The sequence below is a fragment of the Osmerus eperlanus genome, chromosome 20, assembly GCF_963692335.1.
Source record: "Osmerus eperlanus chromosome 20, fOsmEpe2.1, whole genome shotgun sequence".
Taxonomy (NCBI): domain Eukaryota; kingdom Metazoa; phylum Chordata; class Actinopteri; order Osmeriformes; family Osmeridae; genus Osmerus; species Osmerus eperlanus.
In genome coordinates, this window is record NC_085037.1 from 7,805,658 (window position 1) to 7,826,075 (window position 20,418).

General features: G+C 42.8%; 4 protein-coding genes across 5 annotated transcripts; 1 reads left to right on the forward strand and 3 right to left on the reverse strand.

The window, feature by feature from the left end:
- Window positions 1-1,837: 1,837 nt before the first annotated feature.
- LOC134006842 (cingulin-like protein 1) lies at window positions 1,838-4,720 on the forward strand. Its single transcript, XM_062445915.1, has one exon. It carries the CDS (start codon window positions 1,857-1,859, stop codon window positions 4,056-4,058), a length of 2,202 nt encoding a protein of 733 aa, XP_062301899.1. The 5' UTR covers window positions 1,838-1,856; the 3' UTR covers window positions 4,059-4,720.
- lypla2 (lysophospholipase 2) lies at window positions 4,508-11,550 on the reverse strand. The gene is made up of 10 exons (XM_062445925.1): window positions 11,517-11,550; window positions 9,299-9,391; window positions 8,497-8,528; window positions 8,324-8,389; window positions 7,947-7,994; window positions 7,757-7,827; window positions 7,502-7,575; window positions 7,276-7,377; window positions 6,793-6,969; window positions 4,508-6,617 (listed from the first exon to the last, which is right to left on the reverse strand). The coding sequence occupies exons 2-10, from the start codon at window positions 9,374-9,376 to the stop codon at window positions 6,567-6,569; spliced, it is 699 nt and encodes a 232-aa protein (XP_062301909.1). The 5' UTR covers window positions 9,377-9,391; window positions 11,517-11,550; the 3' UTR covers window positions 4,508-6,566.
- A 965-nt stretch (window positions 11,551-12,515) lies between these two features.
- pithd1 (PITH (C-terminal proteasome-interacting domain of thioredoxin-like) domain containing 1) lies at window positions 12,516-14,486 on the reverse strand. The gene is made up of 6 exons (XM_062446111.1): window positions 14,141-14,486; window positions 13,714-13,757; window positions 13,514-13,591; window positions 13,210-13,314; window positions 12,947-13,055; window positions 12,516-12,855 (listed from the first exon to the last, which is right to left on the reverse strand). Exons 1-6 carry the CDS (start codon window positions 14,339-14,341, stop codon window positions 12,754-12,756), a joined length of 639 nt encoding a protein of 212 aa, XP_062302095.1. The 5' UTR covers window positions 14,342-14,486; the 3' UTR covers window positions 12,516-12,753.
- Window positions 14,487-14,756: 270 nt separating this feature from the next.
- eloa (elongin A) lies at window positions 14,757-20,298 on the reverse strand. 2 transcript variants are annotated; one of them, XM_062487302.1, is made up of 12 exons: window positions 20,139-20,298; window positions 19,019-19,075; window positions 18,513-18,625; window positions 17,799-18,367; window positions 17,302-17,603; window positions 17,066-17,180; window positions 16,766-16,918; window positions 16,591-16,688; window positions 16,161-16,341; window positions 15,905-16,034; window positions 15,672-15,817; window positions 14,757-15,562 (listed from the first exon to the last, which is right to left on the reverse strand). In XM_062487302.1, the coding sequence occupies exons 1-12, from the start codon at window positions 20,208-20,210 to the stop codon at window positions 15,501-15,503; spliced, it is 1,998 nt and encodes a 665-aa protein (XP_062343286.1). In that variant the 5' UTR covers window positions 20,211-20,298; the 3' UTR covers window positions 14,757-15,500. The 2 variants fall into 2 exon arrangements, with proteins under 2 accessions (XP_062343286.1, XP_062343287.1); XM_062487303.1 differs by having other exon boundaries at window positions 20,053-20,166.
- Between the last annotated feature and the right edge of the window lie 120 nt (window positions 20,299-20,418).

The window sequence follows — 20,418 nt, forward strand, 5'->3', positions numbered from 1 at the left end:
AATTGAAAAAGGAAGAGCAAGACATTAAGGAGAGTATCAACAAGATGAGAGACAACCTTGAGCAGATCACAGCTGAAATACAACAACAGAGAGATGATGTAGACAGGGCAATGGGAGAAGTAAACATCAAAAAGAATGAACTGCAAGTAAGCTCTATAGAGGTGAATAAACAGAGACATGAGATGTCAAATGAAAAGATCAGGATGGAACAAGACAAACAAAACATTCAAGGTGAAAAGGCTGAACTGGAACGGATCAAGACTGAGTTACAAGAAAGGTCGGACAGTCTAGATCAACTCATGGACATGACAAAACGAGAAAAGGAGGGCCTTGAAGTGATTTCTGGCCAGATTCAGAAGGAAAGAGAGGATATTACAAAACAAACGGAAGATGTCAAGAATACAACACAGGTTCTTGAGGCAATGAAAGCTGAAGTTGAGTCAGAGAAACAAGGAATTGAAAACATCAAAAAGATGCTGTCAGATAAAAGAGATGACCTAAAACAGATGAAGATTGAGTTGGAAAGCCAAAACCTAGACATTGACAACACCAAGGGTAGGATTAGACTGGCAATGGATGAGCAGGAAGAGACGAAGGCTAAAATGGAAAAAGACAAAAAAGAAGCAGAAAAGCACATGGCTGAATTGAAAAAGGAAGAGCAAGACATTAAGGAGAGTATCAACAAGATGAGAGACAACCTTGAGCAGATCACAGCTGAAATACAACAACAGAGAGATGATGTAGACAGGGCAATGGGAGAATTAAACATCAAAAAGAATGAACTGCAAGTAAGCTCTATAGAGGTGAATAAACAGAGACATGAGATGTCAAATGAAAAGATCAGGATGGAACAAGACAAACAAAACATTCAAGGTGAAAAGGCAGAACTGGAACGGATCAAGACTGAGTTACAAGAAAGGTCTGAGAGTCTAGATCAACTCATGGACATGACAAAACGAGAAAAGGAGGGCCTTGAAGTGATTTCTGGCCAGATTCAGAAGGAAAGAGAGGATATTACAAAACAAACGGAAGATGTCAAGAATACAACACAGGTTCTTGAGGCAATGAAAGCTGAAGTTGAGTCAGAGAAACTAGGAATTGAAAACATCAAGAAGATGCTGTCAGATGAAAGAGATGACCTAAAACAGATGAAGATTGAGTTGGAAAGCCAAAACCTAGACATTGACAACACCAAGGGTAGGATTAGACTGGCAATGGATGAGCTGGAAGAGACGAAGGCTGAAATGGAAAAAGAGAAAAAAGAAGCAGAAAAGCACATGACTGAATTGAAAAAGGAAGAGCAAGACATTAAGGAGAGTATCAACAAGATGAGAGACAACCTTGAGCAGATCACAGCTGAAATACAACAACAGAGAGATGATGTAGACAGGGCAATGGGAGAATTAAACATCAAAAAGAATGAACTGCAAGTAAGCTCTATAGAGGTGAATAAACAGAGACATGAGATGTCAAATGAAAAGATCAGGATGGAACAAGACAAACAAAACATTCAAGGTGAAAAGGCAGAACTGGAACGGATCAAGACTGAGTTACAAGAAAGGTCGGACAGTCTAGATCAACTCATGGACATGACAAAACGAGAAAAGGAGGGCCTTGAAGTGATTTCTGGCCAGATTCAGAAGGAAAGAGAGGATATTACAAAACAAACGGAAGATGTCAAGAATACAACACAGGTTCTTGAGGCAATGAAAGCTGAAGTTGAGTCAGAGAAACTAGGAATTGAAAACATCAAGAAGATGCTGTCAGATGAAAGAGATGACCTAAAACAGATGAAGATTGAGTTGGAAAGCCAAAACCTAGACATTGACAACACCAAGGGTAGGATTAGACTGGCAATGGATGAGCTGGAAGAGACGAAGGCTGAAATGGAAAAAGAGAAAAAAGAAGCAGAAAAGCACATGACTGAATTGAAAAAGGAAGAGCAAGACATTAAGGAGAGTATCAACAAGATGAGAGACAACCTTGAGCAGATCACAGCTGAAATACAACAACAGAGAGATGATGTAGACAGGGCAATGGGAGAAGTAAACATCAAAAAGAATGAACTGCAAGTAAGCTCTATAGAGGTGAATAAACAGAGACATGATATGTCAAATGAAAAGATCAGGATGGAACAAGACAAACAAAACATTCAAGGTGAAAAGGCTGAACTGGAACGGATCAAGACTGAGTTACAAGAAAGGTCTGAGAATCTAGATCAACTCATGGACATGACAAAACGAGAAAAGGAGGGCCTTGAAGTGATTTCTGGCCAGATTCAGAAGGAAAGAGAGGATATTACAAAACAAACGGAAGATGTCAAGAATACAACACAGGTTCTTGAGGCAATGAAAGCTGAAGTTGAGTCAGAGAAACAAGGAATCAAAAACATCAAGAAGATGCTATCAAATGACAGAGAAGAAATTGAACAAGTCAAGGTTGAGATGGAAGCAGAAAAGAAAGATTTTAACAACCTGAACAGCAAAATGAAAGAAGATATGAATGTGCTGGAAGAAAGGAAGGCTGAAATGGAAAAAGAGAAAAAAGAAGTAGAAAAGCACATGGCTGAATTGAAAGAGGAAGAGCAAGATATTAAGGAGAGGATCAACAAGATGAGAGACAACCTTGAACAGATCACGGCTGAAATACAACAACAGAGAGATGACGTAGAAATGACCCTGGGAGAATTAAACATAAAAAAGAATGAACTGGAAGCAAGCACTATACAGATGGATACACAGAGAGATGAGATGTCTAGTGAAGAGTCAGAACTAGACAAACTACATTTAGAAAATCTAGAAATTACAATAAATAAACGAGGAGATGAGCTGAAATCTATGAAGATTGATATACAAAATCAACAAATCGAGACAAAAGACTCAAAGGAACAGGTCGATGCAGAAACACAAACCCAGGTGTTCCAGATGGAGAAAGGTACAGAACAAGTGGATATGGCAACACAGACATCTTCACCAGAGATGAAAGGAGGACATGCAAAAGAAGAGGAACATATGAAACTAAAGAGAGTAAGAAATTGGGAGAAAGAAAATGAACTGGTCCTCACAATGATTCAGATTGACAAACAAAAGGAAGACATGGAAAACAACAAGGTGGAAATAGAGAGAGCGAAGAACAAGTTGGAGAACATCAAAGCTGAGATACAAATAGCCAAAGAGGATCTGAAGAAGAGGAGAAGCGACACAGATCTGGAAGAGGGAACAAGTCTTATTCAGGGGCAGAAGCTGATGCTGGTGGAGACTGAGAGACAAAGGCAGCTTGGAGATTCCTCTCAATCCACTGAACAGGAGGAACTTGCATGGACATCAACAACTGAGCAGGTGCTCCTAGACCAGAGGTCAGAGGAGACACTCTCAAAGATAGATCATCTGAAGAAAATCTGGCTGAAGGCCAAAACTGAGAGGAAAGAGATCGAGAGGATGAAACATCGAGTTCAGGAGATGAGAGAACTCCTGGAGAGAAGACTGGAGGTGATCCAAAAACACGAGCTGGTTCAGAGAGCACGACTACAAAGAGAGAAAGAGGAGCTTGAGAAGATGAAGGCAGAGCTCAAAATAAGTAACCAAACTCTAAGCAGAGAATGGGATAGAGACAAGAGGAAACTTGAGGAGAAAGATAAAGAACTGGATATGATAAAAGTGGAGATGCTAAAACAGATTGAAAGACTCCAGGTCTGCATGGAGAGCATGTCACAATCACTATTAATGACAGATATAGGTATGCAAACTTCAGAGGAGGACCTGGTCCTTGCACATGAGAGATCAACCAAGAGAGTGAGAGAGGAGGATCTATCAAAGATCATTCTTCTCGAAACATCTGGGAGAGAAGAAACCACAGGGGACTTTGACAGATCTAATCTGGAGTTCAAAGGTCAAGGTCATACTGAGGAAGGAGCGTTGCGCACAAAGACTCAGGTGAGACCAGGAGGAGCTCTGGAGGGATTACCTGAGGTGCTACGGAGGATTTGGCGCCTCTGTTGTTGCTTCTGCTGCAGCCGCTGCTGTGGAGTAAGAGAAGAAGAGGAGGATGAGAACTTGTGATCGGATCTCCATACCTCACAAATAGTTTGTTTTATAAAATTATAAATCATTTAATGTATCATAATTATTCAGTAAATATGATAGTGTGTGTATAAGTGTGCAATGTTTTCTGTGTGTTTAAGAAAAGTTCAAAGTTGAAGCATTGACAAATAAATGTTAAGGCATTAAATATATATTTACCTGTATTTTCAGGTGAGGGGATGTGGCCTACTACTATTATTGGCAAGCCACTAAAAGATTTAAAATAACTGAAGTTGCAGTATATATTTTGATAATATTCATTTTTATTTTTTTTAAATAAAGTTATCAAGCCTAAAAATGTGCTTAAGCTTGTCTCAATTATTTCTTTAATACATTTGGACAATATCATGTTCATGTTTGAGGACAAAACTATTAACATGCCGAAGTCGAAATCATGTAACCACACAAAAAAAAACGTTAGTCTGAAGTTGACAGTTATTTGTATCATTTATTCAACATACAGGTGTCTTGGGAAATAAAATAATCAATAAGGACCGATAAGAGTCCTCCTCAACATGTTTTGCTTGTAGTATGAACCAACACAAAGCGGATGAGATGACAAACATGATGAGAAAATTCGACCATTGACAAATTACAACTCAGGAGAACATGCGCGAGACTCCAACCGTCCTGAACAACAGTGATGAAACCAAGAGATAACAGAGGATTGGAAATTGAAGATTGAAGATTGTATTGAAATACAAGCCTACAACAGAAAGATCACACCAATACAACTAACCAAAACTTAGCAGAATTAATAAAAACTCAAGATTATGAGAAGTTGCAGTAGCAAGGGGGGAAAAGTATTAAGAGAGACATTCATTAAATAGCAAATAACAATCAATACAGAATCTTTTTCTCCTGTCCACCATTTCAAATTAGGTTTTGGTAGTACAGAACATGTAATAATGAGGATGGTAAAACATTCACAAAAGGAAAATACAGAACACCTGATTTGAGCACACCTACTCCTCTGGGCATTGCTCCTGCTCCCAAGGATCTATATGATCAATATTAATTACTTTTAAAAATTACCCTTTAGTTAATAACAGGAACAGCTTAATGCCAAAGCCTTCCCTGTGTTAAGCCTTTTTTATCAGGCGAATTACAATAGTGCTGGGTAAAGATGTTCTCTGACCTTCAGAATGCCAGTAAGTCAGTTGTCAAGTGAATAGTTTGCTTCCTGACAAGAATGTTTCCTATCACCATGAGGATCTAGAACTGACTTGTATAAAACGATAGGGAAAGAGAAATGACTGACCGGTGAAAAGCCAAAAGGAGATGGCTGGGAAGAACAGTTAAATGAGTCATGAGTGTGTCTTCTGGAACTGGCCCCATCTGGAGTGAAACATCACTGATGCTGTGAGATAATAACGTGTATTTGTCTGTAGAATTAGCAAAAAACTTTTTTTCTACAAATCAAGTATAATGTAATACAGATGGGGATTTTTATGTCACTGTTTAAATACCTTTAATAAACAATAACAAGTGATTTCTACCAAATTTAAATAATACTTTATTTTCCTAGGGCAAAAAGAAACCAAAAAAAAATCAAAAAAGATAAACCTAATTTCTTTCGTTCAATATTTAAATTGAACAAAATAATTATTCTTTTAAAATCTATGATAAACAGTGACAATAATAGCCCTCAGATTGTGATAAAGAACAGAACATGGTTGCAAAAGTTAATGATCAGTTGGTTTCTTTTTATTTCAATAGGGGGTATCTTAATAGAATGGCAGGTTATTGCAGCATGAGCAGGGGACTCCCATTAGTCGGTGGGACAGGATCAGGTATACCACCAGTCAAGGTGCATCCTGGCAGGTAAACAGCATGCAGAGGTTAGGTCGGGATAGAGGGTCACGAGCATTAGCGGCACCAGTCACTCCAGACGGCATCTGACATTGGGGCCTTACTCAGGACCAGGACCCCAGGCTGCTGGGCCTGCCCACTCATCAGCCCTCGACCTGGGTTAGCTGGGCTCTCAAACACCAAACTGGCATCTAAGAGGAGGGTTAGCAATAGCCCAGCGGCTAGTTCACTGGACTCACTACATGACTCACTTACTGACACACACAGCATCACATGGGAGGGTGCAGGATAGAGGGATGGCATGTACTGTATGGGATAAAGAAAGGATGAAAAACAGAGGGGAGGGTAGGTAAGATTCTAATGGGTAATGTACTGTTTTAGTCAGTGATTCTCCCTTGAAAATAAGACTTTAAGAATGTGTTCACACTTCAGTGTAAACAATGTGCGTTTGCAAACTGTTTATACCTAGCATGAACTTAGTTTTTTATTTGCATTAATGAGGCATGAGTTGTATAAATGTGTTGTGAAAGTGAGTATATTAATGCTTGAATATGCGTGTGTGCATGTGTATGTGTTAGTGTGTGTAGGGGGTGCTCATGGCTGTTTCCTGTGGGAGAATGGCAGGTCAGAGGTGAGAGGTCAGTGTCTAAAGGTCACAGTGGGGTCATGGTGAGGTCAAATCCGGGGCAACTGCTTCTCAATGAATTCCTTTACAGCCTCCATCTCCTGCCAAATTGAAGTTAGACAGAGAGTTATACAAACAAAGCTTCAATGGACTGTATTCAATGATGTCCTGAGAAAACCACACAACCGTCACTCACTCTCATCTGTTCTATGCTGACACACGCATTAACACACGCACACACCGAACAAAACACATTCACATCTACTTTTTTTGTACCTGAGGACAGGAGCTGTGCTGAAGTCCTGGGTAGGATTTAAAGGTGATTTTTGTGGGGCTGACAATGGTCTTGAGCTTCTCTGCAGTCATGGCCCCGAACTGCACGGGTATCATCTGGTCCATCTCCCCGTGGCACTGTAGGATGGGGATGTTCTTGTTGGCGCTAGCGCTCGCCGCCTGACCAACCAAACCGGAAGTTACATTACAACTTTACAACTGCCGCCAACAAACACTGCAATCTCAGCTCCAAATCTCTCATATTTAAGTCCTCTGTCCCTAAAGTTTAAAAGGTCAGCTTCATAGGAAAGTTTCCTAAGTGATTATCATTAAGCTATTTATCATCCTAAAAGTTAAAAGACCAGGTTTCGGCACCTGTGTGAACACAACTTCTTGTCCCCAATAGGGGTCCACCATGCCCAGCTGATGGGAACTGTTAAGCTTGCTGGTTTAAAAAGCCCTGGATATGTGAGAGCTGTGCTTTACCTGTGGAAAGGTCTTGTGGAGCGGGAGCCAGCAACTGAGAGCCACAACCCCAGCCAACTGTTGCTGGCAGGTAAGGGCTGTATACAGGGACAGAGCCCCACCCTGAGAGAGCAAGAGAGAGAGAGAGAGAGAGATGTTGGTTTGACAAGTTAAAGCAACTCTGAACATTACCACTTATAACAACCTCTGGGAGACATTTAATAGAAAACTAGAATGATGTTCTCACCTGAGAAAAGCCTCCAAGAAGCACACGGTTCGGAAGGATCCCGTTCTTAGCCTCATGGTCAATTATGGCCTTAACTGTGGAGGAGATGGAGAAGAAAACCATAAGACTGTGTGCAGGAGAATATAATAGGTAATAGAGCTGTGCTTTAACCAACACTGAGGTGGTAGACCTCAGATCCACACCACTGATAATCACCATGGTAACAGTGGTTTTATTTCTCAAGAGGGGTTGTATTAAAATCGGCCTGAGACTCACTATTCTCTGCTGCCCTCTTGATCCCAGCCTCGTCCTCTGGGGAGTCTGGGCTCAATCCCATCAGATCAAACCTGAACAGACACACAAGATATAAGGAAATACTGTGTATACACAAATGTGTACAAACCATATCAATCAGATCAGACGCCTTAACACAGCTGTCACACAGACGCTTGGTGGGCAAACTCACCACGAGGGCATTGTCATCTTCATGTTAAGAGTGACGGGAATTCTGGGCCTATGGACAAAAAGGTAGAAATCCACAAGGTGAGTGTGAATCACGACGAGTACACTAGGTAAGTCAAGTACCTATTATAATGCTAGTACACTGTACGAGTACATCACAAAAACTATACTGGTGGGAGAGGGAGAGAGAGCGAGCGCGAGAGCGAGAGAGGCTAAATGTCCTTGACAAAATTATATACAGGGAATCAGACACTTAGAGGGGCACCAGATTGGAAAATACATTTTTATATTAGAATGTTGACTACAAATTATGCCAGCATGACTGACTGACAGAAATATAGCCGAGCATAAAGATAGACAGCCTAATAAAGTGAGACTTACGCATGGGGGCAAATATACTTCACATGTGGCAGTCGGATAGCAGTCATGGCATCTGCCCAACCATGCCTGCAAGGTAAGAGACACAGACAAATTAGTTAGTCAAAGATATCCTCAGAGCAGGAAGTACAAAGACTGACAAAACTAGGGACGCACAAAAATGAAAAAAGACATACCCTGAATCACCCAACCCATGGAGGAAGATTACCTGACAAAGATAAAACAAGACCTGTTATATTCCCAATCCAGACTACCTATTTCGTCAGTAATGATTTATTCTGTGTATTGTGAGCCAAGTAGAATGTCTGTAAATATGACAGTTTATGTATTTGAATTTTCACACCATGTTCGTCTTAAATTTATGGGACTCTGGTAATATAAAAAAAAGTATACCAAACCATTACTGTTGCCAAGATGACTTTCTAGCTGCCAACTCCAGAGAAAATAACTGGAATTTGTCTTGCTAAAATAGCCTCTCTCCCAAGGCTTACAATCTGTCTTTTCAAAACTTAGAACCATTTTTTCTTTCATCTTAACTACAGATGAGTCGCTATGCTTCTGGAGTTAGATCATGTGTAGGTCATGTGACACATATAGGCCTAGTAATGATGATGCCTGCTAAGTGGAGGCCAATTGAAGAGTTAAATTAGGAGATGTAACAGGGATGTAAATATAATATCATCCTATACCAATGTGAATACACCTCTCATTTAGGTATGACTGCTCTCCAGGGGCTTGTTCTGACTCCATGCTACAGGTGCCCACCAGGCTACCAGCCTCAACAAATGTGTAGAGTAGCTGGATGGCGGTTACACAACTCATGTATTGGGGCTAAATTCTCAATGAAAATGTATGCACTTAGTAACTGTATGCACTTAACGTATCACTTGACTGTAAATCAATTAGGATAAAAGCATCTGCTAGGCATATAGACATTATCTAATCACGGCGCCGGCGTGGTTTGGCTCTCCATCTCACCGCAGCGGTCTCCTTCTCCGTCCCTGACACCGTCACGGCCTCGGCAAGCAGCGGCACTGACATGTTGTTGCCACACATACACTGGAAGGGATGCTGTGGGGGGGACATACAAAAGAGATGTATATCAATGACACGAGTGCAGAGGTTTATCAACACAACTGCTATTCAGTCTTCACAGTGGACTGTTTCTTTATGTCCTGCGGGACACCCATAGTGGGGCCGCGGAGCACAAAAGAAGTGAACATACCACACTTTATGGATGCTGCTCTGAAGCAAAAAGTGATAAGTGCTGAGAAAGGAATCTGTTTAGTCAGCGCCTGGGAACTCATTAACTAAATGTGGCCCCCTAACAGCAATTACATTATTAACTGTTAAAACACCAGTGGTCTGTCAAAGCAACAGTCTTGATTTCAACATAGACTATCTGGACATAGAGATGTTTCTTATTTTTCAGACCTGAAACACCAACAGAGACTAGTTCTGTGATCTGTGTAACATATAATCTACTATCAGCTAGAATGGGTTTGACAAAAAGGTGAGGTAGAGATGGATAGAGAAACAAAAATGGACAGATGTAGGGTTAATGTATAAACCTTGAGGCTTACAGAGTTTAAATTCCACCCACATAATGACCAAACCAAACAGTGGTGAGTGAAAGAAGAGACAGAGAAAAAAGCACAATCAGGGGAATGACAGGTTCAATGGGGAAAGAGATGAAGAGAAAAGGGAGCGGATGCGTAGTGTGTATAAAGCTGAATGTTATTCACTCTACTGTCCAGCAATGACAAGCCCACTTGTGTATGGACTAAGTTAAAGCATTTCCAACCACAATGCTTTTTATTGTTTCAATACATAAGAAAAATACATTCCCCAAAGGCCTGTATCTATGAATGTTTCCCCATCGTTGAGGTTACCTCTCCTATGTAGCCTACATAGCACCCCAAGACCACAGCATCAATTAGACAAACTAGCTGGGTTATGGCTTTATTATTACATGTCTATGTTTAACTGATCTTTGACTTTACGCGATGACTTAACAGCAGGCAGTAATTGTGTTTCAAACGAGGAAGGCAGACATCCTCATCCCCTAGTTCCCCAGATCACACGCACAGGAAGGCCACACAAACTGCGCGGCTCTCGTGCATTGATTTTCCATGATCCCTTGCCAGCAATGGCAAATAGCTAAGCCGGGATGAAACTGTACTGATTTCACGGTCACCTCACGGCTATCCTTCTGTGGCGGACACAAACAATGCCGCCGTCTGTGAACGACCACGGCGTCGGTGTCAACATCACGAGTTTCCATCTGACTCGCATTAAACTGGCTGACACAATAATTGCAGCTTCACGTAATAGACTATTAGTTGACATAAAAGAGATGAACTACAGAGATGAACTGCAATAACTACACTTTATAGGCTGTATGGGAATTGTGACGGATACATTATTTTGTGTGCTAAAATCAACTACAATTACAGCACCACCATGGTGAATGAACAGAATACCACATGCTAGTGTTTAAACAAGCTGCTTGCTATACGCTCTAACAGACTAGTCTATATCAGTTAGTAAATTTACAAGACCAAACAATGTTAGTTATCTAAATGGCCATGTCCCAATTTAGCTCGATATCTATTTGCTTTTACCCAAATCAAACTAGTTCAACTGAAAGCTAATAGCTAGCTAGTGAGAGGAAGCGGTGGATTGGGAAACAATAGTACATTGCAAAGTCAATGGGGCAGAGAGGAAGCAGCTTAGCTAGCTAGCTAGCTAGATCGAGACTTAACTACTTGTGCAACCTAGGCAGGTGTGATGGAATTCAGCGCAGGATAAGAGCAAAGCCTTTAGATTGCTTAAAAAGCGGATAGGCTTGCTGGCTACATCATTGCAACCAGCTGGCGTAATCCTGTTTTTCTGGGTACTTATCACAATGAGTGGCTGCTAGCTAACGCAACAACAGCGTACTGTACTAGTATTGTCTCAGTACACGGCACCCCGCTCTCTCAGCCTGACTGACTAACGACGTTACCTAGCCAGCTAACTGGGCTTGGTTCGAGGCGCAGTGGCTTGAATTCGAAGGGATATCTCTGTATCTATATAGATCCCCAATTTCTTTAAGCATTACTGTAACCAAAACCCATGTATGTCTGCGGCAGCTGAGACCGGTTAAATCAAAATTATTATACCGCGGCCCTCTCTCATAGATTCATTCACTCACCGCTTGCTGTCCCAAATCTCAACGGAACTTCCGCTATTGGCATAAAGTGGGGCGGGTTTCATCTGTGTGACGTCATCGTCATATCCACGCCCGTTCTCGCACTTGCTTCAAGGTGGACAATGCACCACTAAATTCAATCAACTTGTCATCATAAATTCTCTTTTGGAGAATTAAATTGTTTTAGTAATAATTGCTGAAAGTAAATAAATGGTTGAAATAATTTTTACTCCATTGGTATAGCCTAGAAATAATATGTACACTCCATGGCATGATTGTAACCATTCCAATGTATTCATTTTTATTTATTTTTCTAATATTAATATCTATACCTGGAACTTTAAATATAACATTATGCATGCTACAATAATCTTCACAATAGCCGAGACACAACACATATCTTGCACATTCACCTACTGCCACTAGGCTTACTGTCGCAGACCGCAGTGTGACACTACATCGGTAATGAAAATAAATCATTAATAGCCCTGTAAAGGAAAAAGGTCATGACAAACTTAGATGTTCCCAAGTCCGCTCAGAATATATGAAGTAAATCTAATCTAATGGAAAACCTTGATTTCAGCCAAGCTGCTGTGGACCAAATATATAATTGTGTGTTCAGATAGAAAACAGCATTGCAGGGGACCTTGGAGTCATTCCAAGGTTTGATCTCAATAGCTCTGTTTTTTGCTTCCTCTCTTTTCCCCTCACTTTCAAAACTGGAAGCAGTGGGCCGAAGAGGAGAATCAAACCCTTTCATCAGATGTTGATACAAAAAGGTAGGAGGAGGAAAGAAGACAGAATGCAAGCAATCGAGAAAATATTATACTTGCATGTCAGCTTGTTTTTAATGACAAGTTCAACACACCACTAGGCAGCACAAAGAGTTCAGGTGCAGCCTATGAGCAACACACTGAACACGCACTCTAAGGGTACCTGCTTTGTTAGCTTTAACACTAATATGTATAAGATGTGTTTTAATTTACCAAACAAAGACAAGTCTGTCACCCATTATTTTTATTGATATAAACAAAGAGGAAGCAAACTAGGCACATCCGGAGGAGAAACCATCAGATATCCAGTGTCAAACATACACACCCGTAGCCATACCCAAACCAGGCAATGAGTAACTCACTGTTTACCCGCCCTGTGCACCATGCACAGCCAAACATTTCTTTAACCCGTGTCAGACAGTGTGTATATCTCCTCCATGGCTCCATATCTCTCCACCTTCCATTGTTCAGGATATGAAATTGGTTTGTGGGATGAGAGATTCAACTTTGTGGTCAGCAGGGTTCGCAGAGGCCTCGTAGGTGCAGATGGTGACTTCGTGTCTGTGAGCCTGAAAGAGAGCAAGGGTGAGAGAGTGTTGAGTGTTCCGTCAGAGGTTAAGAGACAGTACACTTGTAGACTGAGCATGTCATTTCACTCACCTCTGTGTACTCTCCTCTTAGCCCTATGTAGAAGACCCTGGTGGACTCTGAACCAAAGTTCTTTGATATATGGATAGACAGATGTTCCACATTGGAGAAACGGGCAATCCTGAAAAATATTACAAGTGAACTACTTGGAGAAATCACTGACTAGGTTTTACTAGGTGTGTGCTGATGGCAGTATCCTATACAGTGTGTGAAGGGCAGATAGCAGGTCAGTGTCAGGTTCACAGCAGCGTTGAGGTGATAGATAAGGTACTCACTTGGTGGGGTACTCTAGCTCTGCAAGCGGGTCCCTGTTGAGGCGGAAAGCTTGCTCTGGCTCTCTGCCCGTGTCATCAAAGGACATTTGGGGAATGTTCTTGTAACTTAAACAACATCAACAACAACATGCAATAAACACCAATCCACAAAACGACACCACTATATGGAACTAAATATAGCTCTATTCCAGACACAGGCAATCAATCCCAGTTGGGACTAAGGCACAGGTTTTCCCCTCTCACATTACACGCAGTACAGTACTAGGTGGTTTTACATCCAGAATAGCCCGCTATGGTCACTCACAGTCTTATTTCTGCAGGGTGTGAATCATCATCTTCACCAGCAATTATGATGCCTTTCAGTTTGACACTGCCAGTAAACCTGAGAAAAGTCTAATTAGTTGAAGTTGGTGAATAAGACAGTTTATGAGAATTCGGGTGATGAGAAGACAGTGTACTGTTTATGTGAATTAGGAGCAGCATTCAAGCGGATCATGTCCTTACGGTATGTTGAACAGGAGTTCCTCGTCAGCATCACTCTCCACAAACTGAAGACAGAAAGTAAGAAGGAGTCGATTTCAATGCAGTTCAATATCATTTCGCTATGCTACACTGGGACACCTGACACTAGCTGCGATGAAAGTAAGCTTAGTCAGGGCGTCACCTTGCTGTCAAGTACATCGCTCCATACACTGCATGTCAGCATACAGGTGAACGATTATACATTAAGATTGAGATGTGCAAGTAACACTTTATTGACGACTAAATGTACAGCTTCAGCAGTATGTCAAGTAATGAAGAGTCTGTCTCTGAATCTACACGGACTGGTTTTATTCGGAAGGGTATTCTGGTCTCTGTGCCGCTGTTGCACAAATATGAGCTGGCATGAACAAGTTGCAGCGGAATTCAGTGGAATACACGGTACTGCTACCTTTTCACGGTCCGTCCGCTGATCCCAAGGTTTGAAAACGAGTTTCCCATCCCCATCTCTGCTCTCGTTGAGACACTGCAGTTTCTCGATGTCAATGCGTTGATATAGTGCGTACTCCAGGCCCCTCTCCGCGGGCTCGTGCTCCCCTTCACAGCCGCAGCCATTCCCACCACCACCGTGACTATGACCGTGGCCGGACATCGCAGACACTAAACAAGACTAGGCTAGATTAATATGAAGCTGTCTATCCCACAAGTAGGTAGTAAGACCCCTGCCAGGACGCTGCCAAGTGAGCACAGCTATTTTAACTTCTTCAAAACATGTTTGGAGAGCAGGAAGAAGAGAAAGTCATGTGAGCCAGAACCAATCAGAAAGGACCATCGGAGGCACGGCATCGACGTGCGCTGCGATTGGTCTGACTTTTAACCAGCACAGCCTATCGCAAAATAAGACAAATAGACCAAAATGGCCAGCTCATAGCTGCAAAAAAAATTGACGTGACGAAATTAAACTGTGCAAATAGGTTTTGATTTTAACTTAATTTTGCCATACAATCAATACAAACTGAATAGAAAATAGAAATAATACGGAAATAAACAAGACACAGTAAGGATCTTATCATGGGCAAAAAGTCAATTTTTATTAAAAATGTCCATATAACATTTATTAAAATCTATTAAAATTACTATTTTGATCCACTTTCATTTGGGTCCAGAAAGTTCAGGGGATCCAGGTCCCCAAGTTGAAAATAAATACATCATTGAGTGAGTCTGCAGGGTCCTATCAATATATCTTCCTCACTCCCTTCTCTCCCTTTTTGTGTTTTCCTCTCCCTGCGCTTCTCAGTCATCACAGTGAACCAGATAAAAGTAGGGATGCACATGTCGTTCAGCACAGAACACAGCAGGAATACATGTTGCGGATGCCCTGGAGTAAAATAAGCCTATTAGGGATTGTACATGTACACGTTTTTTGAAAGCTGTCAGGGACAGCAGCACAAATATTACATTGTTTATGTCCTCATATGTGATGCGTACCATAAAAACATATCTCTGCAAGAGTCCCACTGTAGTGTTTGTTGCAGATGCACATATGAACTTGTAACAAATTACTATTTTTTCCTTTTGCAATGTTTGCTTTTTCTTTGTGTGTGTATGCCCGTTTGACAAAAGGAAAATGTATGTGTGTGTGTGTTAAATATAAACTAAAATGATGAAAAACATCAAGTATCGCATTTGTATAGCATTAAACAGGGGTCTGATAAACTCCCATATTTCCTTGAATAAAAAAAGAGCTTGGCTCCTACAATCTCTCTTCCTCTCCTCTCACTCACTCCATACATTACATTCAGTCTCTAAACCTATCGGCGGGAGAATCTGTTTTTGAAAGCTTTGATAGTTTTGGCCATCATAGGGGCAATTTCTGTAAAAAAGAAAAGGCAAGAAAATTAACAGCAGAAGAGGACACAAAATCTCAAAGGAAGTGTTTTTTTCTTTTCTCTTTCTCGAAACACAGCTTCCTCGATACTCACTTTTGACTTGTGTCTTGTCTTTCTGTGTGTTTGCAGCCCCTCCACCGGACCCCGAGGAGCGGGAAGCCTGGGGGGGGCTGTAGTGGGAGGAGGAGGAACTTGGGGGATCAGTAGAGTGAGAACTGTACAATGCAGCAGGCCTGATCCTGAAACACAGAAGTAGATCGGGGTAGAATACATTGCAGGTTAAACAGTGTTGAGCATGACAGTCTCACGCCCCCATGAGGACTCACTTGATTGGGGCAGCTGCAGCAGTGGAGCTGGCTGTGGAGGAACTGGTGGTGCCAAACTTTTCCTGTCGCCGCCGGACATCGCGCGGCGGTTTGGCGACCGAGTTTACAAATGCCATCTTCACCTGTCGTCCTAAAGGGGAAGGCCATGACAACAATCAATTAACATTAATTTGTTATAGCAATCAGCAGCCCAAGTGCACAGGGCACACAATTGGATGCGTTCCGGTTTCAAACAAAAACACTGTTTAAATGCCACCTTTGGGTTTGTTGGCATGGGCGGAGCTGATGTTCTGCGTCAGCATCCGCAAGCGTTCCTCACGCTCATCGTGGAGGCGCAGGTACATCTCCCGCCATGACTCGTATTCCTGGGGCGCCGCTCGTTTGAAATCCCGCTGACAGTGACGCATCCACAACTCATCGGAGTCCTCCATGAAGCACTGAGAGAGAGAACAGCGAGAGATACATACTATTTTGGATGCACTTCATGAAGCTTTCAACAGTATTCATGTACCATTCTGTTCAATATCCAAGCCAAGATGAGTTTGGAAGATATTCAACTGTTCAGTATAGATTGGCTCCCTGTGTGTCTCTGTGTGTGTGTGTGTGTGTGTGTGTGTGTGTGTGTGTGTGTGTGTGTGTGTGTGTGTGTGTGTGTGTGTGTGTGTGTGTGTGTGTGTGTGTGTTACCTGATTGCACTCTTCTATGCGGTACAGCTGTTCAGGAGTACAACGCTCCAGGACTGGCTCCAGAATCTCAAAGGGCACACCTCCCACCTCATCAATCGCTGGAGAAACAGAGGACGTCATTATGCAGTTATATACTCCGTGTGTGTGTGTGTGTGTGCCAACATTAAATACTTACAGTCTATGTTGTTTTGCAGCACTCTGATGCACTGGTCATACAGACTCATCATCTTGGGTAGATAAGCTGTCTTGGAGCCGGAGTACACCACCATCTTAGAATTGAAACGTCTCCCAGTGAAGCCAGCATCCTCCTCGTCATTTGACACAGGAACTATGGGAGAGGAAGAAGATCAATTTGGACCAAGTTGGCAACCATTGGGACTAAATGGTAAAATAGTATCCCCAAAAACAAAACTTGCAAAGGTTGCATACTGTAACTTCATAAAACTGAGCTGAGAGTGTCAAAGAGCAAGCCCACCTTTGCGCCTCTGTGGGGACAGGGGTGTGAGGAGGTCGATGGAAGGAAGAGGTCGGTAGTTAGGCTTGATGGCCGGCAGAGTGATGTCCGGCAGGGCGGCCACAACCTCAACCACCTGGACATTCACAATGCAGACAGAAAAAAAAGTCTTAACCCAAGAGCACCCGAGTGCTCGATTGACAAAGAGGACAACAACTGATTGTCAACAACGATGGAGATAACAAGTATGTTCTTACCTTTCGTCGTTTCTCTGGTACTGGGGTTAATGCCATTGGAGATGGGCTGGGCTCGGGCCTCTTACTGCGGGACCCATTGGCCTTGCTGGGTTTGGATGAGGAAGAGGAGGAGGAGGACACGGGGACTGGCGTCAGCGTTGAGGCGTGTGGTGGCCGGCTGCTACTAGGGGGCTTCTTTTTCTTCTTTGTAGGCGTAGGGGCATCGTACGTGAGGAAGGACTCAAATGACATGGTCGGGGCGTCAAACTGCTCCTCATTCTCTTCCTCTGCCACCAGTGGGTCCCTGTGCTCCCGCGGTCTCCCTGGTTACACAGACATTTTATGGGATACAATAAATGGGGGCACAATCCATTTTTTACCATGAGTTATGCAATGGTAACATAGCGGTACAGAACCCGTAGAGAATCTGAACACTGCATACTATTTAAAAAGTCACAGATTTACAGAGTCTCACAGAGATGGGAGATCACAATGACTCAGCAGTCCGGCCGACTCACCATCACTTCCTCCTTTCTTCTCCTTCCTGCTGTCATGTGGGGTGGAGTGGCGACTGTGCTTTGAGGCCTTGTGAACGTCGCTGGGCTGTGCCTCCCGCTCCGCGCTTCGCTTTCTGCCTTCACTGCGGCCAGCGCCTCCTCCACTTCCACCTGCACCCATCTGAACATGACGATGTCGCCTCTCTTCGTCCCGATCGCCATGGGAACCGCCAGCATGGTGGTTCCTGCTCGTTTCTTTGTGAGGTTTAATGTGTCGTGTCTCTTTACGAGGAGGAGGGCTGGGCTCAAGCTCAGGGTCCTCTTCGGTAGGGCTCTCGTAGCCCTCGGACTGGTACCCCCCTCTCTGGCCCCCCCCATGGGATAGCTGAGGGGGGCTGTAATGGTGTCGGGGTGGAGATGGGGAGTAGTTGGTATTGTAGCCTCTCTCCTCCTCCTCCTCTTCCTCCTCCTCCTCTCCTTCATGAGGCGCCTGCTCTGGGGACGGATCGCGAGCTCGCTTGCGGCTCCCGTCGCTTCCTATGTCACTGCGAGAGTGGCCATGTGTCCGAGCTTCTTTGGTGTTACTGGGTCTGTAAGGAAGAAGAGGATCACATTAGCAGAGGATAGACAGATTACTTAATCATGCCGTTCATGTGTGGCCAACAGGATATTTTGTGCATCATTCCATACCACACTCCTTTAGTTCCTTGATCCAACAGTAAGCAGGTATCCTACCTGTCTGTAGCCTGTGGAACCAGTTTCTTCCATTTGGCCACCAGAGTTTTTGCTACATCACCAGCCTGGTCATGTTTCCTCAAGGAATTCACAGTTTTTCCAACTCCAGTTTCCTGTATAAGCCCAAAGAACTTAATACATATACAATACAAAAAAGGAGGCTTCACCTGCATGTCCATGTTTACTTGACAAGTCTAAACAACTGCAGATATGTAGCAATGTCTTCAGTTTGCAATGTGTTTAATAGATCGCCTGAATCTAGTTAGTTGGTTGCGGCACACCTAGCACAATACACAAATTAACAATGCATTTACCGTAATTTGTACATTGAGAGTTGGAAATCCCGTGAACAGAGGCTCAAAGCTCACAATGAAATGAACGACACAAGTTCAAAAACGACAGCATCACAATGCAATTATGGAATCATTACCATTGTCTCCATACCACATACCATTGACATTACATCCAGTACATATTGCTCCCAAGCATAAGAATCCCAATCTTACCACCAGGATATCCACAGTCATAGGAAGCTCCCCCAGTCTTCGGAGGGTCTTCATCAGCTGGAGGGGAGGATCATGTGTTATGAACAGTGATTTCAAAATGTTGATGAAACAGAAAGTGATGAGTAACTACACAATAGTGCAGGAATCATTTCTCTCTGCGTGTTCCCCCCCCCCCCCCCCCTCCTACTTCTCTGCAAAGATTTACTGTTTTTCTCAGTTTAGAGCTGAATAGACACTGGTTCTGCTCACAAGCACAAAAACAACTTGGTTGTATACTATGACAAAACTGCACAAATATGAAGACTTGGTGGCCTGTGCACATAGCCAAAGCCCATATCTCAGTAGGGGTGTATAGTGCTTAGAATGCCATTCGTGCTCAATTCATTAATAGTGTAAAACAATACACGGGCCTTAACATCTAAACGTCACACTCACATGGCATCAGTTACATCAAGATTATCCGTTGTCGTGGCCTGTGTGATGAACTCTAGGGCTACCCGTATCTGAAGAGGGGGTCGTGTTTATTGTTGATCAACTGAGAAATGTACTGCTACTTGGTGTAAAACGGCGATTGCTTTGTTCAATACAACACAGTGAAATGCCCTCATTTCACCAGGCACGTAGCTTGATAGTTAGCATGAGTGTGAACAACACAAATACATTACATAAACTTGGACAGACACATAGGCCCACTCGACAGTCGACTGTGCGACAATATTAACCGAGGCCTAGGCTAGCTAGCTGCTGTTGATGTCACTCGGTCGTGCTTTTAGAATCGCTGTGGTTGTCATTTCTGCAACATTAGCTAGCTAGCGGACAGGCTGCACTGTAGCCAACTTGGAATGAGAAGCTATAATGTTTCCATTATGTCGAGGAGATTGCTCAAGGGACTTGGCAGGTGATCACTGACTATGGCCGGGAATTTAAACTTCTGTTATAACAGTCGTCTTGCAATGTATATAAGCCGCATTTCCGTGACGTGATCTTAAAAAAGCAGTAGCTATATTCACGAAACCACCTGCCACGCGACATACTTGGCCTGAAATCACCGTTACTAGTGAAGTTGCGAGCCGTTCCAAACATTTTTGTGTTGTTCCATCCCGGGCCGTTCGAATATTACCTTGCGAGAGTCCAGGTTCTCCAATAGCCGAGACTGAAGTCTCTCCACCGCTTCCCGCAGCTCCTCCGCCATATTTATTACTGGTACCCTGTTCCCGGAAACTGCTTCATCTATGCAGGAATAGGTCGTCCCTTTTCTTGTCTACCTCTGCTTTAGCCTGCAATGGACATGGAGAATGACGGAACTACGTCACAGAACAGCTGACAAAGGATTATGTTTATGACGAGAAGATTTATATTTAAGACAGGTGTCATCTTTTTAGTTATAATAACATTAAAAG

What these genes read in the sequence shown, in the direction of transcription:
- eloa (XM_062487302.1), bottom strand. Translation starts at nt 20,210, where the DNA reads ATGGCGGAGGAGCTGCGGGAAGCGGTGGAGAGACTTCAGTCTCGGCTA. An exon ending in GTCCCCACAGAGGCGCAAAG is followed by an intron (nt 16,919 to 17,065) that starts GTGGGCTTGCTC and finishes CCTCTCCCATAG; the next exon opens with TTCCTGTGTCAAATGACGAG. An exon ending in CCATGCCAACAAACCCAAAG is followed by an intron (nt 16,035 to 16,160) that starts GTGGCATTTAAA and finishes CTTCCCCTTTAG; the next exon opens with GACGACAGGTGAAGATGGCA.
- pithd1 (XM_062446111.1), bottom strand. Translation starts at nt 14,341, where the DNA reads ATGTCCGGCCACGGTCATAGTCACGGTGGTGGTGGGAATGGCTGCGGC. An exon ending in CACCCTGCAGAAATAAGACT is followed by an intron (nt 13,315 to 13,513) that starts GTGAGTGACCAT and finishes ATGTTGTTTAAG; the next exon opens with TTACAAGAACATTCCCCAAA. An exon ending in TAAGAGGAGAGTACACAGAG is followed by an intron (nt 12,856 to 12,946) that starts GTGAGTGAAATG and finishes GCTCTCTTTCAG; the next exon opens with GCTCACAGACACGAAGTCAC.
- lypla2 (XM_062445925.1), bottom strand. Translation starts at nt 9,376, where the DNA reads ATGTGTGGCAACAACATGTCAGTGCCGCTGCTTGCCGAGGCCGTGACG. An exon ending in CAAGAGGGCAGCAGAGAATA is followed by an intron (nt 7,576 to 7,756) that starts GTGAGTCTCAGG and finishes TCTCCTCCACAG; the next exon opens with TTAAGGCCATAATTGACCAT. An exon ending in AGCACAGCTCCTGTCCTCAG is followed by an intron (nt 6,618 to 6,792) that starts GTACAAAAAAAG and finishes TCAATTTGGCAG; the next exon opens with GAGATGGAGGCTGTAAAGGA.
- LOC134006842 (XM_062445915.1), top strand. Translation starts at nt 1,857, where the DNA reads ATGGATGAGCTGGAAGAGACGAAGGCTGAAATGGAAAAAGAGAAAAAA.